Here is a 23,738-nt window from a genome sequence, read left to right on the forward strand (position 1 = left end):
TAATGAAAACTAAAAAAAAAGAGGTATCCAACTTACATCAGAACCAACTTACAACAGAATCAATGGAATGGAACCCTGTCGTAAGTCGGGGGCTACCTATAAAACGTTTCCATGTGCGTGATGAAAAAGTTCTGGAACTATATATACCATTGAACTGTATACTTTAAAATGGCTAAAATGATAAATTTATGTTAAGTATATTTGCCACAATAAAAAAAATTAAAAATAATTTGTAGGATGCCACTAAAGCAGTTTTAACAGGAAATTACAGCATTAAACACCTATATTGGGAAAGAGGAAAGGCTTCCAATCAATGACCTCAGCTTCCACTTTAAGAAACTAGAATAAGAATACATTACACCCAAAGTAAGCAGAAAGAAATAATACAGATCAAAGCAAAAATCAATAAAATAGAAAAACAATGCAGAAAATCATTGAAAGTGAAAGTGTTTTGTTAATTTTCTCAAAATCTCAAAGCAGACTAATCAGGATAAAGAGAGAAGAAATATATTACTTGTACCAGAAATGAGATAAGCGATATCACTAGAATCTACAAATATCAAAAAGAATAACAAAGGAATATCATAAACAACTTCATGCCAATAACTACATTGCGGAATGTTGCTGAAATAGTCTCCTTGAAAGACACAAACTATCAAACCTCACTCTACTAGAAGTATAGATGTATTAATGAAATTAAAATTATAGTGAAAATCCTTCCCACAAACAAAACTCCAAGCTCAGATGGCTTCATTGATAAATTCTATCAAACACTTAAGGAAGAAAAAAACACCAATTTTACTCAAACTCTTCAAAAACCCTGAAGATGAGGACAACTCACTTGAGGCCAGAATTACCCTGATACCAAAACCAGACTAAGTTTACATTATAAGAAAACTACAAACATCCCTCATAAACATAGATGCAAAAATTTTAAACAAAATTTTAACAAATCAAATCCAACAATATCATAAAAGGATAATACATCATGATCAAGTAGAGTTTATTCCAGGAATGCCGGGTTATTTTAACATTCAAAGATTCAAGTAATTGATCATACTAACAAAGTAAAAAAGAAAGATAAGTTCATCTCAGTGCATGGTGGAAAACCGTTCAACAAAATCCAATATCCATTCCTATATTGAATTTATCCATATAAACTCTCAGCCAACTAGGAATAGAAGAGAACTTCTTTAACTTGATAAAGGTCATATATGGAAAACCTACAGCTAACATCACCTTTAATGGTGAAAGACTGAATATGTTTTCCCTCCAAGATCAGAAACAGGACAAGAAATTAAAAGTCATCCATATAGGTACTCTACTGGTCTCACCGCTTCGGGAGCAAAGAAGAATAAAGAAAACTAAAGATACAAGAGAAAGACTAGTCCGAAGGACTAAAGGACCACATTTACCACAGCCTCCACCAGACTGTGTCCAGTACACCTAGATGGTGCCCAACTACCACCACGGACTTCTCCAACAGGGATCACAGTAGAGAGTCCCAGATACAGCTGGAGAAAAACACAGAGCAAAATTCTAATTCAAAAAGAAAGACCAGAGTTGCTGGCCTGACAGAGACTGGAGAAACCCTGAGAGAGTATGGCCCCAGCTACCCTTTCAGCTCAGTAATGCAGTCACTCCTGAGGTTCACCCTTCAGCCAAAGACTGGCCAGGCCCATAAAACAAAAGAAGACTAAAGGGGCACATCAGCCCTGGGGCAAGGACTAGAAGGCAGGAGGGAACCAGAAAGCTAGTAATAGGGAACTGAAGGTTGAGAAGGGAGTGTTGACATGTCATGGGGTTGTAACCAATGTCATAAAACAATATGTGTACTAACTGTTTAATGAGAAACTAGTTCGTTCTGTAAATCTTCATCTAAAGTACAATTAAAAAATAAAGAAAAAGTCATCCATATAGGAAAAAAAGTAGTTAAACTAGGTGATACGAAGATCTATGAATAAAATTTGAGAGAATCTACAAAAAAAGCTACTAGAACCTTGCAAGAGACAAGAAAAACATAAAAATAAAACATATTTATATTACTAGCAACAAACAGAATCTGAATTTTTTTTAATACCATTTACAGTTAGCATGAAAAAATATGAAATATTTAAGGGTAAATCTGACAAAAGATCTTGTGAAAGACCTGTATATTAAAACTATAAAATATTGCTGAAAGAAATTAAAGATTTAAATAAATGGAGCAATAAACCTTATTCATGGGTTGGAAGACTCAAGATATCATATCTCCTTAAACTGACCTATAAATTCTATAAACCCAAACTCCCAACAAGAGTTTTTGCAGGACCTGGCAGACTGATTCTAAAATTCATATGGAAATGCAAAGGAAAAAGCGGGTCATCTTTTGCCTATACAAAATGTGCAAAAGATCTTAATGTACACTTTACCAAAGAAGATAAATGGGCGGCAAATACGCACACGAGAAGATGTTCAACATTATTAATCATTAGAGCAAACACTCCTGAAACAAATGGAAACATATAAATTTAAAAAAAATTTTTTTTTTTTTTAAATAGAAGCCATAAAATAGAACCTTGTGGAAAAAAATACAAAAACTCTATGCACGTAATTCCACAACAGAAATGGACAAATTCCCTGAAAGACGCAAACTACAAAGGCTCACTCAAGGAGAAAAAATAGCCAGAATAGCCCGTGTATATATTAAAGAAACTAAACTAGCACTTAAAAACCTCCAATAGTATTATTTAGGTATATTTAATTAATTTAATTATAATGCTATCTCTAAGAAATTTAGATATTACATAGGAAAAGAGCATCATAAATAAACACATCTGTATTGTTTCTATTCTCAGTGGATACCAAATTCAAAAACATTCTGCTGTTCAACATATTTGATGACAATACTTTCTGAAACAAAGTCAAGGCATGGTCTAAGACAAAAAAAAATTTGTGTTCTTTAGGGTACAAGAAAGTCCCGGAATAGTTTTGATGACGGAATAGTAAAATTTCTGAATCATTTCTGTGGTTGGGGAGACTGAGAGATAAAAGAATTGAAGTTTGGGCTGTCCATAAAATTTCAGAACAGTTTGTTAACATTTCAACCATGTCAATAGAACAACTTAAAAGACAATTATTAAATGGTCAATTTTTTTAAAAGCTGATCAAGTCTCAAGGTTCACAGTATCAAAGGAAAATATGTTTAAGGCCCTTAGCCAGGAAAAAGGTCCACTAGAATATATGCTCCAAAAGAACATCAAGTTTGTTTTGCTCATCACTGCATCTTCAACTCTTAGAATAATAATATCTGGCATACGTAGGCATTCAAGTATATTAAATGTTGAATAAATACTGAATGAATAAACCTATAAAATAAATGATAAATTTTAAGTATTACTAGTTTGAATACTAACGAACACATTAACTTTAAGATTTTTAGTTAGTACCTGCAAAAGAATCTGCTACGAGAATGAATTCACTGAATCAATACACTATTTTTATATAAGAAACACTGGAACTGTGACTAAGTAAAAAGTTGAGGAAAAAAATGCTTCTGGGTATACAGCTGATTTTAATTTTAAGAGCAGAGAGTGATACCTAAGCTATCTTTTATACAGGCAAGCAGTTGCTGTAGGCAAAACAAAAGCTTCGAGATTCAATAAACAATTCTCTAAAAGATGGAGGCAAGATGACAACCAGGAATATATCTTTCTATTTCCAGGAAAGCAAAGACTTTTACCCAACTGAGATACTTCAAAGTGACAACTTAGAATCTTGAAAAGGGAAATTGAAGATTGAAAAAGAGGAATAAATAAATCCAATTCATCAACTGGTCCCATGGACTGTTTTGGCACTGACAGAATCCAACTAGTTACCCTTGTGGGCATTTCTTTTAGGCAGTAAAGCAGATGTTGCAACCAGTATGAAGAAGTGATTTTGTGATATCGCACACTTTCTGTAGGCTCTTATATAAATGCATTTCTTACAATATGTCTATCAGCTTCAGAGACGGTTTGAGATAAGAGTAAATTTCTGTTTTTCACAAAGATAAAATATACTGTATGAAGAAGTACTTGTGTAACTAGAAACACTGTATAATTTTTAAGAGGTCAGCTGGTAATTTATACTCAAACTACTACATTTCTAACCTAAAGAAGTTTATTAAAATAAAAATAATACTAAAAGCTACCCTAAATTGCACACTTACTATGTGCAAGGCACTTTATATACATTACTTCATTTAATGCCTCTCAAAAACCCTGTGAGGTCTTAAACACTAGCCAGCAGCCATCTAAGATGCATCAATTGGTCTCAAACCACCTGGATCAAAGGAGAATGAAGAATACCAAGGACACAAGGCGATTACGAGCCTAAGACACAGAAAGGGCCACAGGAACCAGAGACTACATCATCCTGAGACCAGAAGAACTAGATGGTGCCCAGCTACAACGGATGACTGCCCTGACAGGGAACACAACAGAGAACCCCTGAGGGAGCAGGAGAGCAGGCGGATGCAGACCCCAAATTCTCATAAGACCAGACTTAATGGTCTGACTGAAACTAGAAGGACCCTGGTGGTCATGGCCCCCAGACCTGTTGGCCCAGGACAGATACCATTCCCGAAGCCAACTCTTCAGACATGGATTGGACTGGACAATGGGTTGGAGAGGAATGCTGGTGAGGAGTGAGCTTCTTGGATCAGGTGGACACTTGAGACTATGCTGGCATCTCCTGCCTGGAGGGGAGAAGAGAGGGTGGAGGGGGTTAGAGGCTGGCGAAATGGACACGAAAAGAGAGAGTGGAGGGAGAAAGCGGGCTGTCTCATTCGGGGGAAAGTAATTGGGAGTGTGTAGCAAGGTATATATGGGTTTTTGTGTGAGAGACTGACTTGATTTGTAAACTTTCACTTTAAGCACAATAAAAATTATTTAAAAAAAAAAAACCCCTGTGAGATTACCACTGACCCTCAGCATAGATGAGAAAAGTGAGGCCCAGAGAGGTGAAAGGTCAGGAATCAAACTAGCTCTGTCCAACTATAAAACTCCAGGTATCCTTTTATTTTTCTTTGGATTTGTTGTTGTTTGGTTTTATTTTGTTTTGTTTGTTTTAACAGGGGAGAGTGTAAGGAGAAAACAACAAATAAAGTTCTTATCGATAGAGGTCAGTTAGATTTACTCCCTTTCAGGCTCAGACTACACCCTGAACATTTACAATAAAACAGCTATCATTAATTGAAGGACCACTCTAGGAAATTTTACTTACATTATTTCTAATTCTCCAAACAATACAAGTATTCCTAGTTTGCAAAGCATATTATCTGATCTCTAAGGTAAAAGCGAGAGAACGGGAGAATTGATCAGCTCAAATAATACCACTCAGCAGAAACAAGCTATGACGACTGAAGCCCTAATGACGTCAGGTTTGTACCATTATGTTTTTTTTTTTAAAGACATTTCTAGCTTCTTTTACACCAGGGAAATAGAATTTCCTTAAAAAAATATTCAAATACATATATTTTTGAGATACACTTTTTGTAGACTCTTACGTAAATTATTGAAGAGTGCCTATTAGTACAGGCCAAGCACTATTGTTAGATGTTCAAGATACAGAATTCCTGCCCTCCGGGAGATCAAGGTCCAGTGATGAAGACAGTAAAATAAAGAGGCAATTTTAAAACAGTATGACAACCACTACCACAGAGACAGAGACAAGCATAGGTTCTACGGAAGTACAAAAGATGGCCAACCGACCCAGTCTAGAAAGATCTGCAAAGGATCCTCAGCAGAGTTGAAATCTAAGCTGAAGAACAAACTGGAACTGGCATTGTAGGCAGCGCAAAGAACAGAAGGAACACCATAATAATTCATTTGCTTTTCAACTCAGAAGGCCTGGAAACGTGGTTCCTAAAATGATTCTACCAACTGCTTCTTTACATTCTAAAACAGGAAAAAATCTTTCTTAAAAATGCACAAAAATACCAAGACGTTAATAGAACATAAAATACATGCTAAAAATTAGTTGCTATTTTGGAACTATAGGAAGCAGTTGCATCTCTCTTATCTGAAAGTATTATTGACATGGATATTATGTCTAACTGGGGAACACTCCTCTACCTGATATTGTAAAACTGAAAGCATGTAAGTCTGCCCTTAGGCCAGTACTGATTGGACATGCTAAATGGGAACCATTAGAAGTGCCTGAACCCACTCAGGGTGTTACTTTGAAACAGTATAGGATATCTGGTGGACAAAAAGAGATTATTGCTTTGATTAAAAATATGCTGTTTTGGAGCCATGGCAACGATTGTGAGGATGGGTGTAGGACTAGGCAGAGTTTCCTTCTGTTATACATAGGGTACCTATGAGCCGGAACCAACTTGATGGCACCTAACGACAACAACATTTTGGAACTAGATAGAGGTGGTGGTTGCATAACATTGCAAATGTACTATATGCCACTGAATTGTTCACTTTAAAATGGTATATTTTACGGAATGTGAATTCACTTTAATTATAAAAAAAAATGAGTTGCTAGCTCAGACAGCTTTATGGGTAAGTTCCAGTAAACCTTAAAGAATAGATCATTCTTATATTATTTAAATTACTGTGGTGTGGTGGTTCGGTTTTGTGTGGGCTTTCTAGCCACGGTCTTGTAACTTCCACCTAGGTGACTGGGTGGCACTGTGCAGGTAGGATAACTGTGGCCCACCAAGGGGACTGGTCAGTTTTGCCTTGAGAGAGAGCCAATTCCAGAGCAGAAAGGAGAATTTCAGCACCAAGGAAGAACAGCCAGGAGCAGAGAGCACATCCTTTGGAGCCGGGATTCTTGTGTCAAGAAGCTCCTGGAAGCAGCAGACGGAGACAAGAACTACCCACCACCACCAAGGAAAGACAGACTGGCAAGAGAAACCAGCAGGAGGCAGCAGTAGGCTTCTGGCCCACAGAGTGAGAAAGCTGAGTGCCTTTGGGCAGACATTGAGGGCCAGGGAGAAGCCTAAGTGTGACCCACGAATTAGGGGCTTGCCAGCCTCCACAACCACATGAGCCATTTTCTTTAGTTCGTGAGTTCTGAGACGTTGCAGAATTAGGGAATCCAAAGACAGGAGGGGAATTGCTGAGGGGAGAGGGAGTAGTTGATATTGCAGATTACGGAGTGGTACAGCAGCTTGGAGAAGTTGGACATTTGGGACATCTTTAACCTCCGCATCATAGGAACCAGCTTTATAACTATCCTTATAAAAGAAATTATTCATTTAATTACTTAAGACACAGAAAAAGATGAAGCCCTTCCCTTTTATTGCACAGCGTAACCCTGATACTGAAATCTAATGAAGGCAGGGCAGAAAAAAGAAACATGAAAAAAACTAATGTCACTTGGAATAGGAATGCAAAATTCCTAAATGATATATCGAGAAGTCAAATTCTATATTATGTTTATGTTATACATCATGACCAGGTATGTCAAAGATGTTTCAACATTAGAAAATGTATTAATATAATGTATAACATTAATTGATTAAAGAATACTACACTATTGTCTTGCTATATAATGAAAAGGTATTTGATTAAACATTCATTCCTAAAAACACTCTTAGTAAAGTAGCAATTAAAGTATATTTCCTTAACGTAATAAAAAATAAAAAGATGAAACAAACAGCAAGACATATTTACAAATACATGTAAAATAAGATGTATAAAACAAATAGCAAGGGGAGAATTCCAGTTAAATTTAATAGTAAGATAAAGATGTCCTTTACTACCGATAATAACCAATAATTATTATTTTGGAAGCTACCATCAATACAATGAAACAAACAAAAAAATAGGTACACATACAGGCACTTTTCTGGGACTAGTAAAGAAGAGGAAAAATGACCATTATCAGCCAGTATAAGTACCTATGTAAAAAATAAATAAATAAACAAGATAATCAACTGAACAATTATTACAAAAATTTATGCTAGCTCAATGGAATGAAAGGGAAAATCCAAACAGAACCATTTACAGACAGGATTTTAGTTTATGATAAAGGTATAATTTCAAATCTCTGGAGAAATAATACATTATTGGAAAGGTTTGTAAGAGTGGCTAAGCATTTTTTAAAAAAAGGTAGAAGACAGAACTTGTAATAGACTTGTTTGGCAGTCCAGCACCCCTTTTTTAGGAAACCAATCTACCCCTACTCCATAGAATTACTTCTCAGTTCAAACAGTTATGGTGAGGATGACCCTGCCCCCATATCCAATATTTGCACACAGTGCAAGCCAGACCAATCAGAGTTCTCCCTGGGAATCTTGCTGAAGCGACAGAAAAAAAGTCATTATTTCTTCCTTTGTAGTCTTGAGTTATAAAGGCCATTTAAGCCTTAAACTATCTTTCCTTCCACATGAAGAGATTCTGCCTAAGAATGAAGACAAACAGGGGAATATAAAATCCTGAGAAAGAGGAAAGTGAATCCTATCATCGGACAGATCCAGTAATACTTAAAGCCACACCCACTCCTACATTTCTCAGTAAGGTAAGCCAACCAATTCCTGTTGCTTAGCCAATTTCAATTGAGCTTCTATCACCTGCAAATGAAAGAGGCCTGACTAATATAAATTCCAACCCCCATCCTTTATGACAAAATAAATTCTTAGAGGGTTAAAGATTTAAATGTAAAAAATGGAAGGCACACCAGCACTACAGGATAAATAAATAAATAGTAATTGGGTTTTTTTTAATATAACTGCAATGTATAATGATTTTCTAAGCCTTCCGCTAAAGGCAGAAACCATAAAGGAAAAGCCTGATAGATGTGACTGTATGAAAACGAAATTTCCTTTACAGTAAATCAAAAACTATCGTAAATAAATAAAATTAAAAGGCAAACGGCCAACCGGGCATATATACTATCAACATACATGGCATAAATACAAAGATAATTTCTTAATCTAAAGAATTTATACAACCTAATTTTGGTGGAAAGTGGACCATAAACAAAGAATGTTGGAGCCCAAAAGGCTCTAAGAAACCACACAATCCATCACCTCATTTTATAGAAGAAGGCACCCACATGACGCAAACAGTTTGTGTTTAACTACTCACCTAAAGGTTGGTGGCTTGAACCCACCCAGTGGTCCTGCAGAAGACAGGCCAGGCAATGTGCAGCCAGGATTACAGTCAAGAAAACACTATGGAGCAGTTCTGCTTTGTAGCACATGGAGTCGCCACGAGTTGGAATCAACTCGACGGCAGTGGGGAAAATTTTTTTTTTTATAGGTGAGGAGATATGCAAACACGCACTCTAAGACTGGACCTTAAATTTTCCTCTACTGTTGTTTTTCCGATTTTTTTGATCGGGCTGATACTTCTAGCCTTTGGCTATGGTGAAAACAGATTCAGAATCTGTAAGGTAATTTACTGGATGGGATCAGAAGAGCAAGTAAGAAAATATCTTAAAAGATGACACATGTCCATCAATGGATGAAAGGATAAATGAAGTATGACACAGTGGAATATTATTCAACCATAAAGAGAAATGAAGTTCTGGTACATGCTACCACATGGATAAACCTTGAAAACATGCTGAGTGCAAGAAGTCAGTCACAAAAGGTCAAATATTGCATAATCCCACTTATACGAAATATCTAGAATAGGCAAATACAAAGAAAAAAGTTTATTAGTTGGGAAAGAAGGCAATAAGAGTTATTGCTGAAAGAATACTGAGTTTGGGGTGGTGTTAAATTTTTGGAAATGAATAGTGGTGATGGTTGCATAACCTGGTGAAAGTAATTAATGTCACTGAATAATACACTTAAAAGTAATTAAAATGGCAAACTTTTGTTACATATATTTTATAATAAAATTAAAACTAAAAAAAAAAAGAACGTGTACTAATCCAGAAGAAAAAGATGGGTATATACCCAGAAGCGTAGGCAAGAATGCAAACAGAAACCTTTACACCAATGTTCACTGCAGCACTATTTTCAATAGCCAAAAGGTGGAAACAACCAAAACGCCCATCAACAGATAAACAGATACACAAAATGTGATATACACACAACAGAATACTACTCAGCCATAAAGAGAAACGAACTCCTAATGCACGCCACAACATGAATGAACCTTGAAAACACCATGCTGAGCGAAAAAGTCAGTCACAAAAGGACAAATATTATATGATCTCATTTATATGAAATAAGCAAATATGTAGAAACCAAAGATTATCAGTGCTTACCAGGTGTGATAGGCAGGGAGAAAGGAGGGACTTTTGCTTAGGAGGTATTGAGTTTATGTTAACGGTGGTAGAATAATTTGGAAAAAGATAGTGAGAATGGTTGCATGACTTGGAGAATGTTAGCAACATTACTGAATCATACATGTAGAAATTGTTGAGATGGTGTGTTTTGTTAAAGATATTTCTACCATGAAAAAATTTAAAAGGCCAAGAAATCCAACAGGAAAATGTGCAAAAGATGGGGACATGCAGTGGACAAAAAGAAAAATCTAAATTGCTATTAAGCACAAAAAAATATTTATCTTGACTCATAATGTAAAAAAATGAGGATGCTAATGAGGTACTTTGTTATTCCTATACATAAAACCAAACTCACTGCCATGGAATCAATTCCAACTCTGCAAAAATTCTTAAAAGTTAATAATATATCCTCTTTTGGTGAAAGTGTTAGAAAACAGTCACTCTTACACGCTCTTGGTTGGGATGTAAATTAGTGCAAATATTTTGACGAACAATTTGATACCATCCAACAAAATATAAAACGCATATATCCTTTATGGAGCCCTGATAGCACAGTGGTTGAGAGCTCGGTTGCAAACCAAAAGGTCAGCAGTTCAAATCTACCAACCACTCCTTGGAAACTCTCTAGGGCAGTTCTACTCTGTCCTATAGGATCATTATGAGTTGGAATCAACTTAACAGCAACGGATTTGGCTTTTGTGTTTTATATCTTTTATATAGGGGTTATGTAGGAGACTGTTCTTTTTCTTAGCAAATGCATACTGAAGTATTTAGGAATGTAATGTCATGATGTCTACAACTTACTTTCAAAAGGTCTTAAAAAAAAATTGTGTTTACATATACCCATTGCCATCGAATTGATTCCAACTCATGGTGATCCCATGAGTTACAGAGTAGAATTGCTCCATAGGGTCTTCTTGGCTGTAATCTTTGCAGAAGCAGTTCACCAGGCCTTTCTTCTGTGAGTCTCTGGATGGGTTCAAACCACCAACCTTTAGGTTAACAGCCAATCACAAACTGCTTGTGCCACACAGAGGGACATAAAGCAAATATGACAAAATGTTGACAACAGTTGACTCTAAGGGAAATAGACGGTTTTTCGTTGTACTATTCCTTTGACTCTTTCTGTAAGTTTAAATTTTTTTCAGAATAAAATATTGAGGGAGAAATGCCCATACACTTTGACCAGAAATTCCACTGCTGTGGGTTTACCATTTAGATATACTTACAAAAGTACGCTAAGATTGTACACAAGAATCAGAAATGAAAGTGAGGACATTATACCAACCCTATAGAAATAACAACTATAAAAGAATATGAACAACTGTACACCAACAAATTAGATAATCTAAATGAGATGGACAAATTCTTAGAAAGACCCAAATTACCTAAACTGACTCAAGAAGAAATAGAAAATCTCAACAGACAATAAGTAAAGAAATTGAATCAGTAATCAAAACCTTCCCAACAAAAGAAGAGTCCAGGGCCAGACAGCGTCACTGCTAAATTCTACCAAACATTTGAAAATGAATTAACACCAATCCTTTTCGAACTCTTCTGAAACATAAAAAAGGAAGGAATACTCCTCATTACCTTCCCAGCTGATTGGTAGTTTGGCCAGTTACAGAATAATTATATATAGGAAATAATGTTTCCTTTTAAATTTGAAGGTATTACTTATCGTCTTATTCCTCTGGTACTATTATTGAGAAGTCCAAACCCATTCTACATCCTTGTCCTTGGCATGTTTCCCCCACCCCCAGCCCAGAGTTTTGTAAAATCATCTTTTAGTCCCCAGTTTTATGGTAATGAGGCCAAGATTACCTTAATACCAAAGATAGTTAAAGACATCACAAGAAAATTACAGACCAATACCCTTTATAATACCTAGGGATCACACTTTGAGAACCACTGTAGTCTTCCTCCTTTTCCATATTATTGAGAGACTGCACCTCTCCTCCCCTGGGAGAAATGTGGAGGTTTGGTCTCCGGGGAGGATAAAAAACATTCTCCAGACTGAGGAATACCAAACATAGACAAAGGTAGGACACCACTGCAAAAATAGGAAGATTAAATAATTGTATACAAATTGAATATAGAAGCAGACAAGATCCAGGTCCTGATCAGTAGAGGAACAGATCTTTACCCTTTTAACAGGGTAGTGGATCTTTTCTCTGGGGACTCCATCCAGAAAAAAGGAAAGACTAAAGAGAAGGGAGGGCCTCCTACAAAAAATGCCCACCCAGATAACCCCGTATCAGTATTTCTCAACCTGAGCGCTGTTGGCATTTCAGTCTGGATAACCGATTGTTGTGGGGGCTGTCCTTCGCATTACAGAATGTTTAATAACAATCTTGGCCTCTACCCACCACTAAATGCTAGTAGCATTCCCCTCCCCAGGTGTGAAAACTGCCAAATATCCCTGTGGACAGATCACCCCATTTGAGAACCACTGCCCTATATTAAAACTCAAAATTGACTAAACAACAACAACAAAAAAATCGTTGCCACTGAGTCGATTCTGACTCATAATGACCCTGTAAGACAGAGTAGAATTGTCCCATGGGGTTCCAAGGAGCAGCTGGTGGATTCAAACTGCCAACCTTTTTGTTAGCAGTTGAGATCTTAACCACTAAGGCCCCCAAAATTGACTAGCCCTATTCATATGCTCAGAGATATCAATCATTTTTAGTCCCTCAATTTTAATTATAAGAAAACAAAAATTAGCATATCTGAGAAATATATCTAACATTAAGATAGAAACCAAAACGAACAAAGAAGAGCAGCAAACAAAAAGAAGCAACTTAGAGGAAACATGCTGTGTAAAAGAAAGAAACTAAAAACTATCATTAGTATACTCAAAGAGATAAGAAAAATTATTGCATCCATAAAATGACAGGATGCTATTTTTAAAAAGAAATATTCAAAGAACAAAAGAGTACTAAAACCTTGATAGGGAAAAATTTTAATGGAAAATAATATTGAGAATATCTCCCAGAATGTAGACAAAAGACAAGGAAACAGGGAAGAGGAGAAAAAAGACGAAAATAAGAGAATCAGTCCAGGAGATCCAACAACCAAATAAGAGAAGTTCCAGAAAAAGAAGAAAGAAGAGAAGAAATTATCAAAGAAATAATTCAAGAAAAATTTCAAAATTAGTACACGTATTACACACTGAAAGGGCCACTGAGTACCCAGTACAATAAATGAAAATACATCTATAACACAATAGGAGGCCTAGTTTGAGGTTTCACAACACTGGGGACTAAAAGATGATTTTACAAACCTCTGGGCTGGGGGTGGGGGAAACGTGCCAAGGGCAAGGATTTAGAACGGCTTTGGATTTCTCAGTAACAGCAATTAGTGCAATAAGACAATAAAGTAATACCTTCTAAATTAAAAAGGAAAATTATTTGCTACCTATAATTCCGTAACTGGCCAAAATACCAACCAATTGGGGGGATAAAGAAGACGTTTTCAGATGTGTATGGTATCAAACATTTACCTCTCATTCATCTTTTCTCAAGAAGCTACAAAAGAATGTGCTCCATCAAAATAAGAGGAAAATATAGGCTATAGGAAACAGGAGATCCTTACCAAGGGGAGGGAGGAAGGTTCTTATGTGAAAATCATGTTAAAAATTCTAAAATGATGTTATAGGGGTTATACAGCTTAAAAACTTTTAAGTAGGCAAGTGCAAAGAACTAAAATCTGAACTCTTAAAAGAAAGTTACAGTAAGTTAAGTGAAATATAAACGGGGAAAAAATGAAGGCAGAGAAGCCAGTCCAAAGGCTTTTGCAAGAATCCAAATATCACATGGATATTTCATTTCCATATGAAAATGGAAGAGGAAGGAATACATCTGAGTGTCATTAAAGAGGTAAAAACTAGAGGATGGGGTGACCAAATTAGGTATGAAAGATGAGAGTGAAGAAAGAGTCAAAGGTAATTCTGAGCTTTCTAGCTTGAGGCAAATGCATGTTTTATCATTAAATGAGATTAAAGATATAGGAAGAAGAGGAGGAAATTCGGAAGAAACAATGTGTTAGTTCATTGCCTGTTGGATGTGACCTACACCCAGACAGAAAACTACAATAAACAAATGGAAATTGGAAATAAAGGAGAGAGGTTAAGGTCTAGAGCAGCACTGTCCTTTTTAAAACTTTCTGCAGTGATGGAAATGTTCTATAGCTGTGCTATCCAATGCATTAGACACCAGCCTCATGCGGCTACTGAGTACATGCAATATGACTGGTGCACCGGAGAAATCAGTTTTTAATTTTATTTATTTTTAACTAATTTAAAAAGCCACAGATGACTAGTTGCTACCATATTGGACACAGCAGATCTAGAGACTTAAAAGCTCATTTATATTGTCTTTCTGTTTTCATACACACACAAATTAAGTTTTACATTTGATTTAAATTATGCAAGTAGTTTAAAAACATCACCTTAGATTATAAAACCAAATAATTATGATCCATCCTCAAACGACGGCACTGGGTTTTGGTTTTATCCTCAAACAGTATGATTATATTCTTTAAAGAAATTATTAATTTCATTTACAAATCAAAACCAAGCTGAGCAGAAATTACAGGGTCTGGTAAGCTGCCACTAAGGTACAGTCCCAAAACAAAGCACACATGGACAAGGAGGCCTTGTTTGAGACCTAGAGCTCCACTCTTAAGAATACTGACCTCTCCGTCACTATCAGATATCACAATGAATGCATCCTCAAATCTACGCTTCCTCTTCAAACCGACAGAAGTACTAGTTTCTGCATCCCTCTTCTCCGAGTTCTGAGATTCCGAGGCTTCCTTAACTTTTTTCTTTCTTCGTGCCATACTTTTCTCTGAAATACAAAGACAAATTTTTATTTAAAGTAGAAGTTTTCTATACGCTATTTAATTTGGTCACGTAAAAGAAAAAGATACCCACCTAATTAAAAGTAAACCAGATTTCTGAACTTTTCTAGTATTCATTAAAAATTCTATTCTTTCTAAAATAAAAAAGAAATGCACACATACATACACAACACATATCTCTATGGTGAAATTTCAAGAGCAATAATATAATAGTTTATCCAAAATTTAGGATATACAATAACACAATCGTGTGCCTTAAATAGTTTATACTAAATCCTTATACAATAACTTAGATTACTGGTTCTCAATCTTGACTACACATTGAAATTTACCTGAAAGACTATTTAAAATGAAGAATGCCTGCTAACAGGTACAGGGTTTTTCAGGGGGCTATGAAGATGTTCTAAAATGAGATAGTGGTAATGCTTGTACGAATCTGTGAATATACTAAAAACAAATGAACTGTACAGTTTAAATGGATGAATTTTATAGTATACGAAATAATCTTCGACAAAGGTACTAAAATAAAATTACCAATGCCAGGGAACACAACAGAGAACCCCTGAGGGAGCAGGAGAGCAGGCGGATGCAGACCCCAAATTCTCACAAAAAGACCAGACTTAATGGTCTGACTGAAACTAGAAGGACCCTGGTGGTCATGCCCCCAGACCTTCTGTTGGCCAAGGACAGGAACCATTCCCGAAGACAACTGTTCAGACATGGATTGGACTGGACAATGGGTTGGAGAGGGATGCTGGTGAGGAGTGAGCTTCTTGGATCAGGTGGACACTTGAGACTATGTTGGCATCTCCTGCCTGGAGGGGAGATGAGAGGGTGGAGGGGGTTAGAAGCTGGCGAAATAGACACGAAAAGAGAGGGTGGAGGGAGAGACCGGGCTGTCTCATTAGGGGGAGAGTAATTGGGAGTAGGTAGCAAGGTGTATATAAGTTTTTGTGTGAGAGACTGACTTGATTTGTAAACTTTCACTTAAAGCACAATAAAAATTATTTAAAAAAAAAATTACCAATGCCCAGGTCCCACTACTTTAATTGCTCTGGGGTGAGACCCAGATCTCTTTTATAAAAGCTCCCCAGGAGTGACATCAGCAAAAATTGCAAAGTAGGGGGATCTAAATTATGTCCCACTTTTATAAAAGCAATGGAAACCCTGGTGGCATAGTGGTTAAGTGCTATGGCTCCTAACCAAAGGGTCAGCATTCGAATCCACCAGGGGCTCCTTGGAAACTCTATGGGGCAGTTCTACTCTGTCCTACAAGGTCGCTATGAGTTGGAATCGACTCGACGGCACTGGGTTTGGTTTTTTGGTTTCTAAAAGCAACACATAAACTGGCAAAAACTCACAGAATCAACTTCATCAAAACGAGAAATGAATGAAAAGTTTACCGCAACCAGGTGAATGCTTAATGAAGAAAAAACAGATGAATCTCATTAAGACAGCTCTGTAGTACAGGCAGTCCCCAGGTTAACCAACAAGATCAATTCCTAAGTGTGTCTTTACATCAAATTTGTAGGTAGGTTTGAACAGGTACATATGAATCCTATTATTCGGCCTTACTTGAGCGCAAGAAAAGGCTCGAAGCGTTTTCAGTGATTTAAAATCTGCACATGCAGCAAGTGAAGGTGATTGTGAGGAAGAATTTGTTGAGAGTAGGGAATGGTTCAATCATTTCAGGAAAAAAACAAAACCAAACCTGTTGCCATCGAGTAGATTCCGACTCATAACGACCCTATACGACGGAGTAGAACTGCCCCATAGGGTTTCTAAGGAGCGCCTGGTAGATTCAAACTGCCGATCTTTTGGTTAATAGCTCTTAATCACTAAGCCACCAGGGTTTCCAAAGTGAGGGCAAATTTATATAACATTAAAGGGCAAGAACAGAGTTGTCCCTATTAAGTCGGACATTCCTAAACTAGGGACTTACTGTATTTTAACTTATCCTGGTCCCATCCCCTACTCCCAAGCTCAGCCAACATTCCTAATACAGGTTCCTAGTACTGGGGGGAACACAATGGACCTTACAGTGAAACAACTGTAAGTTGTTTGTTTTTCACCTTTCTGGTGGGTCCCTGAAGGACCAGCTCAAAGGGGCTTGCCTTTATTTTGCCTAACCCAAAACTCTTCCCAGGGCTGAAGCAACAACCTGAAGGCATTTGTCAAAAACACTGAAAAGGCAAATTTATTAACTGCTGTGATTGCAAGGGGTTAACAGTTGGGCCAAGTAATAGACTAACCAAAGAGCTTCAGAGGAAGAACTGGGCAATGAGAACTTTTGAGGAACAAGGACTTTGAAAGGTTCCCACATATTCCCATGGAATCTAGAAGGCCATGCAAAGAAACAAAATGTATGACCCATACAGAGGTGAAAAATATTAATAGAAACTGTCTCTGAAAAAATCTCAGAGAGAAACTTTAAATCAACTATTTTAAATAAACTCAAAGAGCTAGAGAAAACCTTATACAAAAGACTAAACGAAACCATGAGAACAATGTCTCACCAAATAGGGAATATCAATAAAAAGACAAAAATTATTAAAAAGAACCAATTAAATCCAGGATTTGAAAACTACAATAACTGAAATGAAAAATTTACTAGAGGGGTTCAACAGTAGAGTTGAACAGGCAGAAGAAAAGAATCATCAAACTTGAAGATAAGTCAAATTGAGACCGTCCAGTCTGAATATCAGGGGAAAAAATCATGAAGAAAAATAAACAGAGCCTCAGACCTGTAGGACACCATCGAGCATACCAATATACGCATAATGGGAGTCGCAGAAGAAGAGAAGGGGACAGAGAGAGTATTTGGACAAATAATGGCCAAATACTTCTCAAATTTGATGAAAACCATAAATTTACAGATCCAAGAAGCTTAACAAATGCAAACCAGGATAAACTCAAAGAGATCCACACCAAAACACATTACAATCAAACTGATGAAAAACAAAGGCAATGAGAGAATCTTGAAGCAGCAAGGGAGAAGCAACTTGTCACATTCAAGGGCTCCTCAACAGGATTAACAGCTAATTTCTCAACAGAAACCATAATGGACAGAAGACAGTGGAATGACATATTCGAAGTGCTGGAACAAAAACTGACAACCAAGAATCCTATATCCAGCAAAACAATCTTTCATAGATGAAGAAGAAATTAAGACTTTCCCAGATAAATAAAAGCTAAGAGACTTTGTCCCTAGAAGACCTGTCCTACAAGAAATGCTAAAGGAAGTCCTTTAAGCTAGAATGAAAGGCACTAGACAGTAACTCAAACTCCCGTGAATAAAGGACAACAGTAATGGTGTTTACATAGGTAAATTAACCCAAAAACCAACCCACTGCCATCAAGTCAGTTCTGAACTCATAGGCACCCCATAGGATTTCCAAGGTTGTAAATTTCTACAGAAGCAAATTGCCACATCTTTTTCTCATAGAGTGGCTGGTGGTTTCGAACTGCTGAACTTTCCGTTAGCAGTCGATCATTTTAACCACTGCACCACCATATAAAAGTCACTATTAATTTACTTCTGGTTGTAACTCCCCTTTTTCTCTATATGATTTAAAAGACAATATCATTAGAAAACCATAATAAATCTATGCTGATGAGAAAAATGTATAAAGATGTAATTTGTGACATAACAAAGGGGGGAGACGAAGCTATATTGCAACAAAGTTTTTGTATACTATTGAAATTAAGATAGTATTAATTTGAAATAAACCAAAAAAACCCACTGCCATCGAGTCAATTCTGACCCTATAGAACAGAGCAGAACTGCCCCATAGAGTTTCCAAGGAGCGACTGGCAGATTCGAACTGCTGACCTCTTGGTTAGCAGCTGCAGCACTTAAACACTACGCCACCAGGGTTTCCTTAATTTGAAATAGTGTTATAAATTAAGATATTAATTGTAATCCTCAGGGAAATCACTAAGAGAATAATGCCCAAAAAAAACCTCTTTTCAGTATGTGGTCTTCTGGTTAATATAAGTTTGGGATTAAATTCCAAAGTTGTGAAAAAGTTGATTCTGTCAGTCTTTGACAGATTGTAGTTGTTTCCGAAGCAGAACTGATTCTGTGAGCATCCTATTTTACCATTTTTTGTGACATCACCTTTCACATATCTGTGAATTCTCCAGATTTCCTTCTGTCATTGATTTCTAATTCCATTCCACTGTGGTCGGAGAAGACACTTTGAATGATTTCAGTCTTTCCAAATTTACTGAGGCTCATTTTGTGACCTAACATATAGTCTATCATGGAAACTGTTTCATATGCACTTGGAAAGAATGAGTATTCTGCTGTTGTTGTATTGAGTATAGTTTTATACATGTCTGTTAGGTCTCTGGTTTATAGCAACGAAACAGGAAAAAGAATGTCTGCTCTTATCATTTCCATTGAACACTGTACTAGAGGTTTTTGCTGGAGAAAATAGACAAGGAAAAAAAGGTATTCAGATTGAAAAGAAAAAAATAAAACTATATTTGGAGATAACATAATCTTGTACATAGAAAGTTCTAGGGATCCACTAAAAAGCTACTAGAACTAATAAATGAGTTCACTAAGGTTTCAGGGTACAAGACTGATATACGAAAATCAAATACATTTCCCCTTGAGGACAGGAACAAGATTAGGATGCCCTTTATCACCACTCTTATTTAACATTGTGCTGGAAGTCCTAGCTAGAGCAATAGCGCAAGAAAAAGAAATAAAGGGTATCCAAATTGGTAATAAAGAAGTAAAACTGCCCCTATTAGTAGATGATATGATACTATAAATAATAGAAAACCAAAAAAAAAACTCCATGAGAAAACTACTGGAACTAACAGATTCAGCAGATTTTTGAAGTTCAGGTGACGGTAGGTGTATGGATTTACATTTGGGTTCTCTATTCTGTTCCATTAGTCAATGTATCTGTCCTTGCACCAGCACCAGGCTGTTTTGACTACCGTAGCTGTATAATAGGTTCTGAGATCAGGTAGAACGACTCCTCCTACTTTATTCTTCTTCTTCTTCAATAGTGCTTTACTTTAGGGCCTCTAGCACAATACAAGATAAACATACAAAAGTCAGTTGGATTCCTATACACCAATAAAGAGAACAAAGAAAAGGAAATTGGGAAAATAATAACATTTATAATAGCCCCTAAAAAAATAAAATACTTAGGAATAAATCTAACCAGGGATCCAAAAGAGCTATACAAAGAAAACTACAAAACACTACTGCAAGAGGCCAAAAGAGAGCTACATAAATGGAAAAACATACCATGCTCATGGATAGGTAGACTCAACATTGTGAAAATGTCAATTCTACCCAAAAAAAAAAACAAAGCAATCTATAAATACAATGCAATCTCAATCCAAATACCAACAACATTCTTTAAAGAGATGGAAAAACTAATCATTAACTTTATATGGAAAGGGAAGAGGCCCCCGATAAAGTAAAGCACTACTGAAGAAGAAAAATAAAAGTAGGAGGAGTCACACTACCTGACATCAGAACCTCCTATACAGCTACGGTACTCAAAACAGCCTGGTACTGGTACAAGGACAGACATACTGCCAATGGAACAGAATTGAAAACCCATCCACCTAAGGTCACCTGAACCTTGAAAAGGGCCCAAAGTCCATGAAATGGGGAAAAGACAGTCTTTTTAACAAATGTGCTGGCAAAACTGAACGTCCATCTGCAAAAAAATTAACAGGACCCATACCTCACACCATACACAATAATTAATTCGAAATGGATCAAAGACCTAAATATAAAATCAAACACTATAAAGATCATAGAAGAAAAATAGGATCAGCGCTAGAGGCCCTAATACACAGCATTAACAAGATATAAACCATAACTAACAACACATAAACTCCAGAAGATAAGCTAGATAACTGGGATCTTTTAAAGATTAAACACTTATGGTCATCAAAAGACTTTGCCAAAAGCGTAAAAAGAGAACCTACAGACAGAGAAAAAAAAATTGGCTATTACAAATCCAACAAAAGTCTAATTTCTAAAATCCACAGGAAATTCCAACACCTCTACAACGAAAAGACAAATAACCCAATTAAAAAATGGGCAAAGGAAACGGACACTTCACCAAAGAAGACATTCAGGCAGCTAACAGACACATGAGGAAATGCTGTTGATCACTAGTGATTAGAGATGCAAATCAAAACAACAATGAGATACCATCTCACCCGACATGACTGACATGAATCAAAAAACCAGAATAAAGTGAATGTTGGAGAGGCTGCGGGGAGACTGAACTCTTATGTACTGCTGGTGGGAATGCAAAATGGTACAACCATTTTGGAAAGTGATATAGCACTTCCTTAGAAAGCTAGAAATAGAAATACCATATGATCCAGCAATCCCACTCCTAGGAATATATCCTAGAGGAATAAGAGCTGTCACACGAATAGATACATGCACACCCATGTTCACTGCAGCATTGTTCATTTAAGTTCCTACACTTCAAAACAAAGAACTCACTAAAATAATACTTTATTTCAATTACTTGAACTGAGGTTAATAGAATGAATTATCACTAACTGCAGAGGAGGAACTGAGTCTGGATGCCAACAGCCACTTCCTAATCATAACAGGAACAAAATGTTAATAGAAAGCACGAACAGTAAAGGTGACCCAATAATTAGAGACTTATTTATTTCACAGATAGAATTTTTGGTGATGTCCTTGGAAATTCCCAATTTGGGATATTATCTGTCATTTTCTTTCAGCACATCTTTCATCTTGATCTATCTGACAAGATAATTTAAAATCTTGACATTCTAGGTACCAGGCTGTCAAAATTGATTTGAAATCTTGAGGGCACCAGGACCATAAGAACAACACTGTACAAAAGATTGACTCTTGCCCCTAAATAACTCAGTATCCAAGAAACTTAGTATCCAGCTCTTCCTTTATAAATGGATCACAATGAGCTTAATTATTTATGTAATTTTTTTTAAGTTAAATGCAAACCTACACAAACACACACACACAAAAGCCTGATGCTTTATATCCCACTTTATACTCCACCTTACTTTAGGAAACGTGTGCAGCAACAGAATCCAAACACACCTTGAATAATCAAATTATATTTATTGAGTTCCACTGCTAACCGAAAGGTCTGCGATTCAAATCCACCAGCAGCTGCCTGGGGAGCAAGATGTGGCAGTATGCTTCCTTAAAGATTACAGCCTTGGAAACCCTATGGGGCAGTTCTACTTTGTCCTAAAGGGTCACTATGAGTCAGAATCAACTCCACAGCAACAGGTTTGGGTTTTTTTTTGTTTTTGGATATTGCCCCGGTGATTATGTGGGTAAGTGCTATGGCTGCTAACCAAAAGGTCAGCAGTTTAAATCCACCAGGTGCTCTTTGGAAAGTCTATGCCAGTTCTACTCTGTCCAACAGGGTCGCTATGAGTCAGAATCGACTCCACGGCAACAGGTTTTTTTTTTTTTTTTAATATATGTTACACTTGAAGGAGCCCTGGTAGCACAATGGTTAAGCACTTGGCTGCTAACCAAAAGGCTCCATGGGAGAAAAGACATGGCAATCTGCTCCCATAAAGATTTACTGCCTGGGAAACCCTATGGGGCGGTTCTACTCTGTCCTACAGGGTCGCTATGAATCGGAATCAGCTCAATGGCACACAACAACATATTACGTATGAGAAAAGTTATTCAAAGGGCTTGTAAATTGGTAAATGGCCACGCTGGGAATTGAAGTCCAATGTGTCTGATTCCAAAGAGACATATTCTTTTGATTCAACAAGGCACTGTCTCCATTGACAGGTAAAAATAAAGACAGAAGCATAAACTTCTCACCTTTTCCTGGGTGTTACTTGTATGCCAGTATGATACAGTAACTAAATGCAAGACCGTTGGAGTCAGACTGCCTGGATTCAAATCTAGCTCCACCTCTTAGGAAATGTGTGCCCTCAAGTCTCATCCACCTCACATGGAAACTGAGTATAATAATAGTAACTGATAAAAAAAAAAAAAAATTTATCTCATAAGATTGTTGAGTAAATTAAATGAATTTGTAATTCTCGTAATTAGTAATTAGTAATTCTCGTGTATTGGAAATCCTGGTGACATAGTGGTTAAGAGCTAAGGCTGCTAACCAAAAGGTCAGCAGTTCGAATCCACCAGGCGCTCCCAGGAAACTGTATGGGGCAGTTCTACTCTGTCCTATAGGGTCACGAGAAGTCGGAATCCACTCACAGCGACAGGTTTGGCCCTCGTATGGGGGAAAACAGACCTGCTCTGTTGGAAGAGAAAATGATACATGATGATTTTCAAGGAAAACTCACTTTTCTGAGCAAAAAAACTTGAGAAAATAAGAATCGCTTAGACAAAAATAGTAACTTGGCGCGGAGCAAGAGGATGAGTGGGGCCAACTGGTGGAGGGGCCCGAGTAAGCGGAGAGGACCCGTCTCTGAGGCCCCGGGGAGGGTGGTGTCGGGCACGAGCTTCCTTTCGAGATGTTTCGCGGGAGAAAAAAAGTCTTAGAGAGGCGGGTGGGGAAGAGAGCCCCTCAGTGGTGAGCGACAAGCAGCAACCGGGCCGACAAGCGGCCGAGCAGAGAGCCCGAGAGTTTGAGAGTCTGAGGGCCGCCCCCCAGGTGTGAAGGGGG

At 37.1% G+C, this 23,738-nt stretch overlaps 1 protein-coding gene across 2 annotated transcripts in view; it reads right to left on the reverse strand.

Annotated features, from left to right (window-relative positions):
• The window catches only part of LOC126070315 (BRCA1-A complex subunit RAP80-like), a 186,671-nt gene that overhangs the window by 162,515 nt on the left and 418 nt on the right, over positions 1-23,738 (reverse strand). For both annotated transcript variants that reach the window (XM_049874381.1, XM_049874382.1), the window contains exon 2: positions 14,920-15,074. In XM_049874381.1, coding sequence (XP_049730338.1) covers positions 14,920-15,066 — 147 coding nt within the window. In that variant the 5' untranslated portion in view covers positions 15,067-15,074. The remainder of the gene's footprint in view (positions 1-14,919; positions 15,075-23,738) is intronic.

Source organism: Elephas maximus, chromosome 2 (assembly GCF_024166365.1).
Source record: "Elephas maximus indicus isolate mEleMax1 chromosome 2, mEleMax1 primary haplotype, whole genome shotgun sequence".
Lineage (NCBI taxonomy): Eukaryota > Metazoa > Chordata > Mammalia > Proboscidea > Elephantidae > Elephas > Elephas maximus.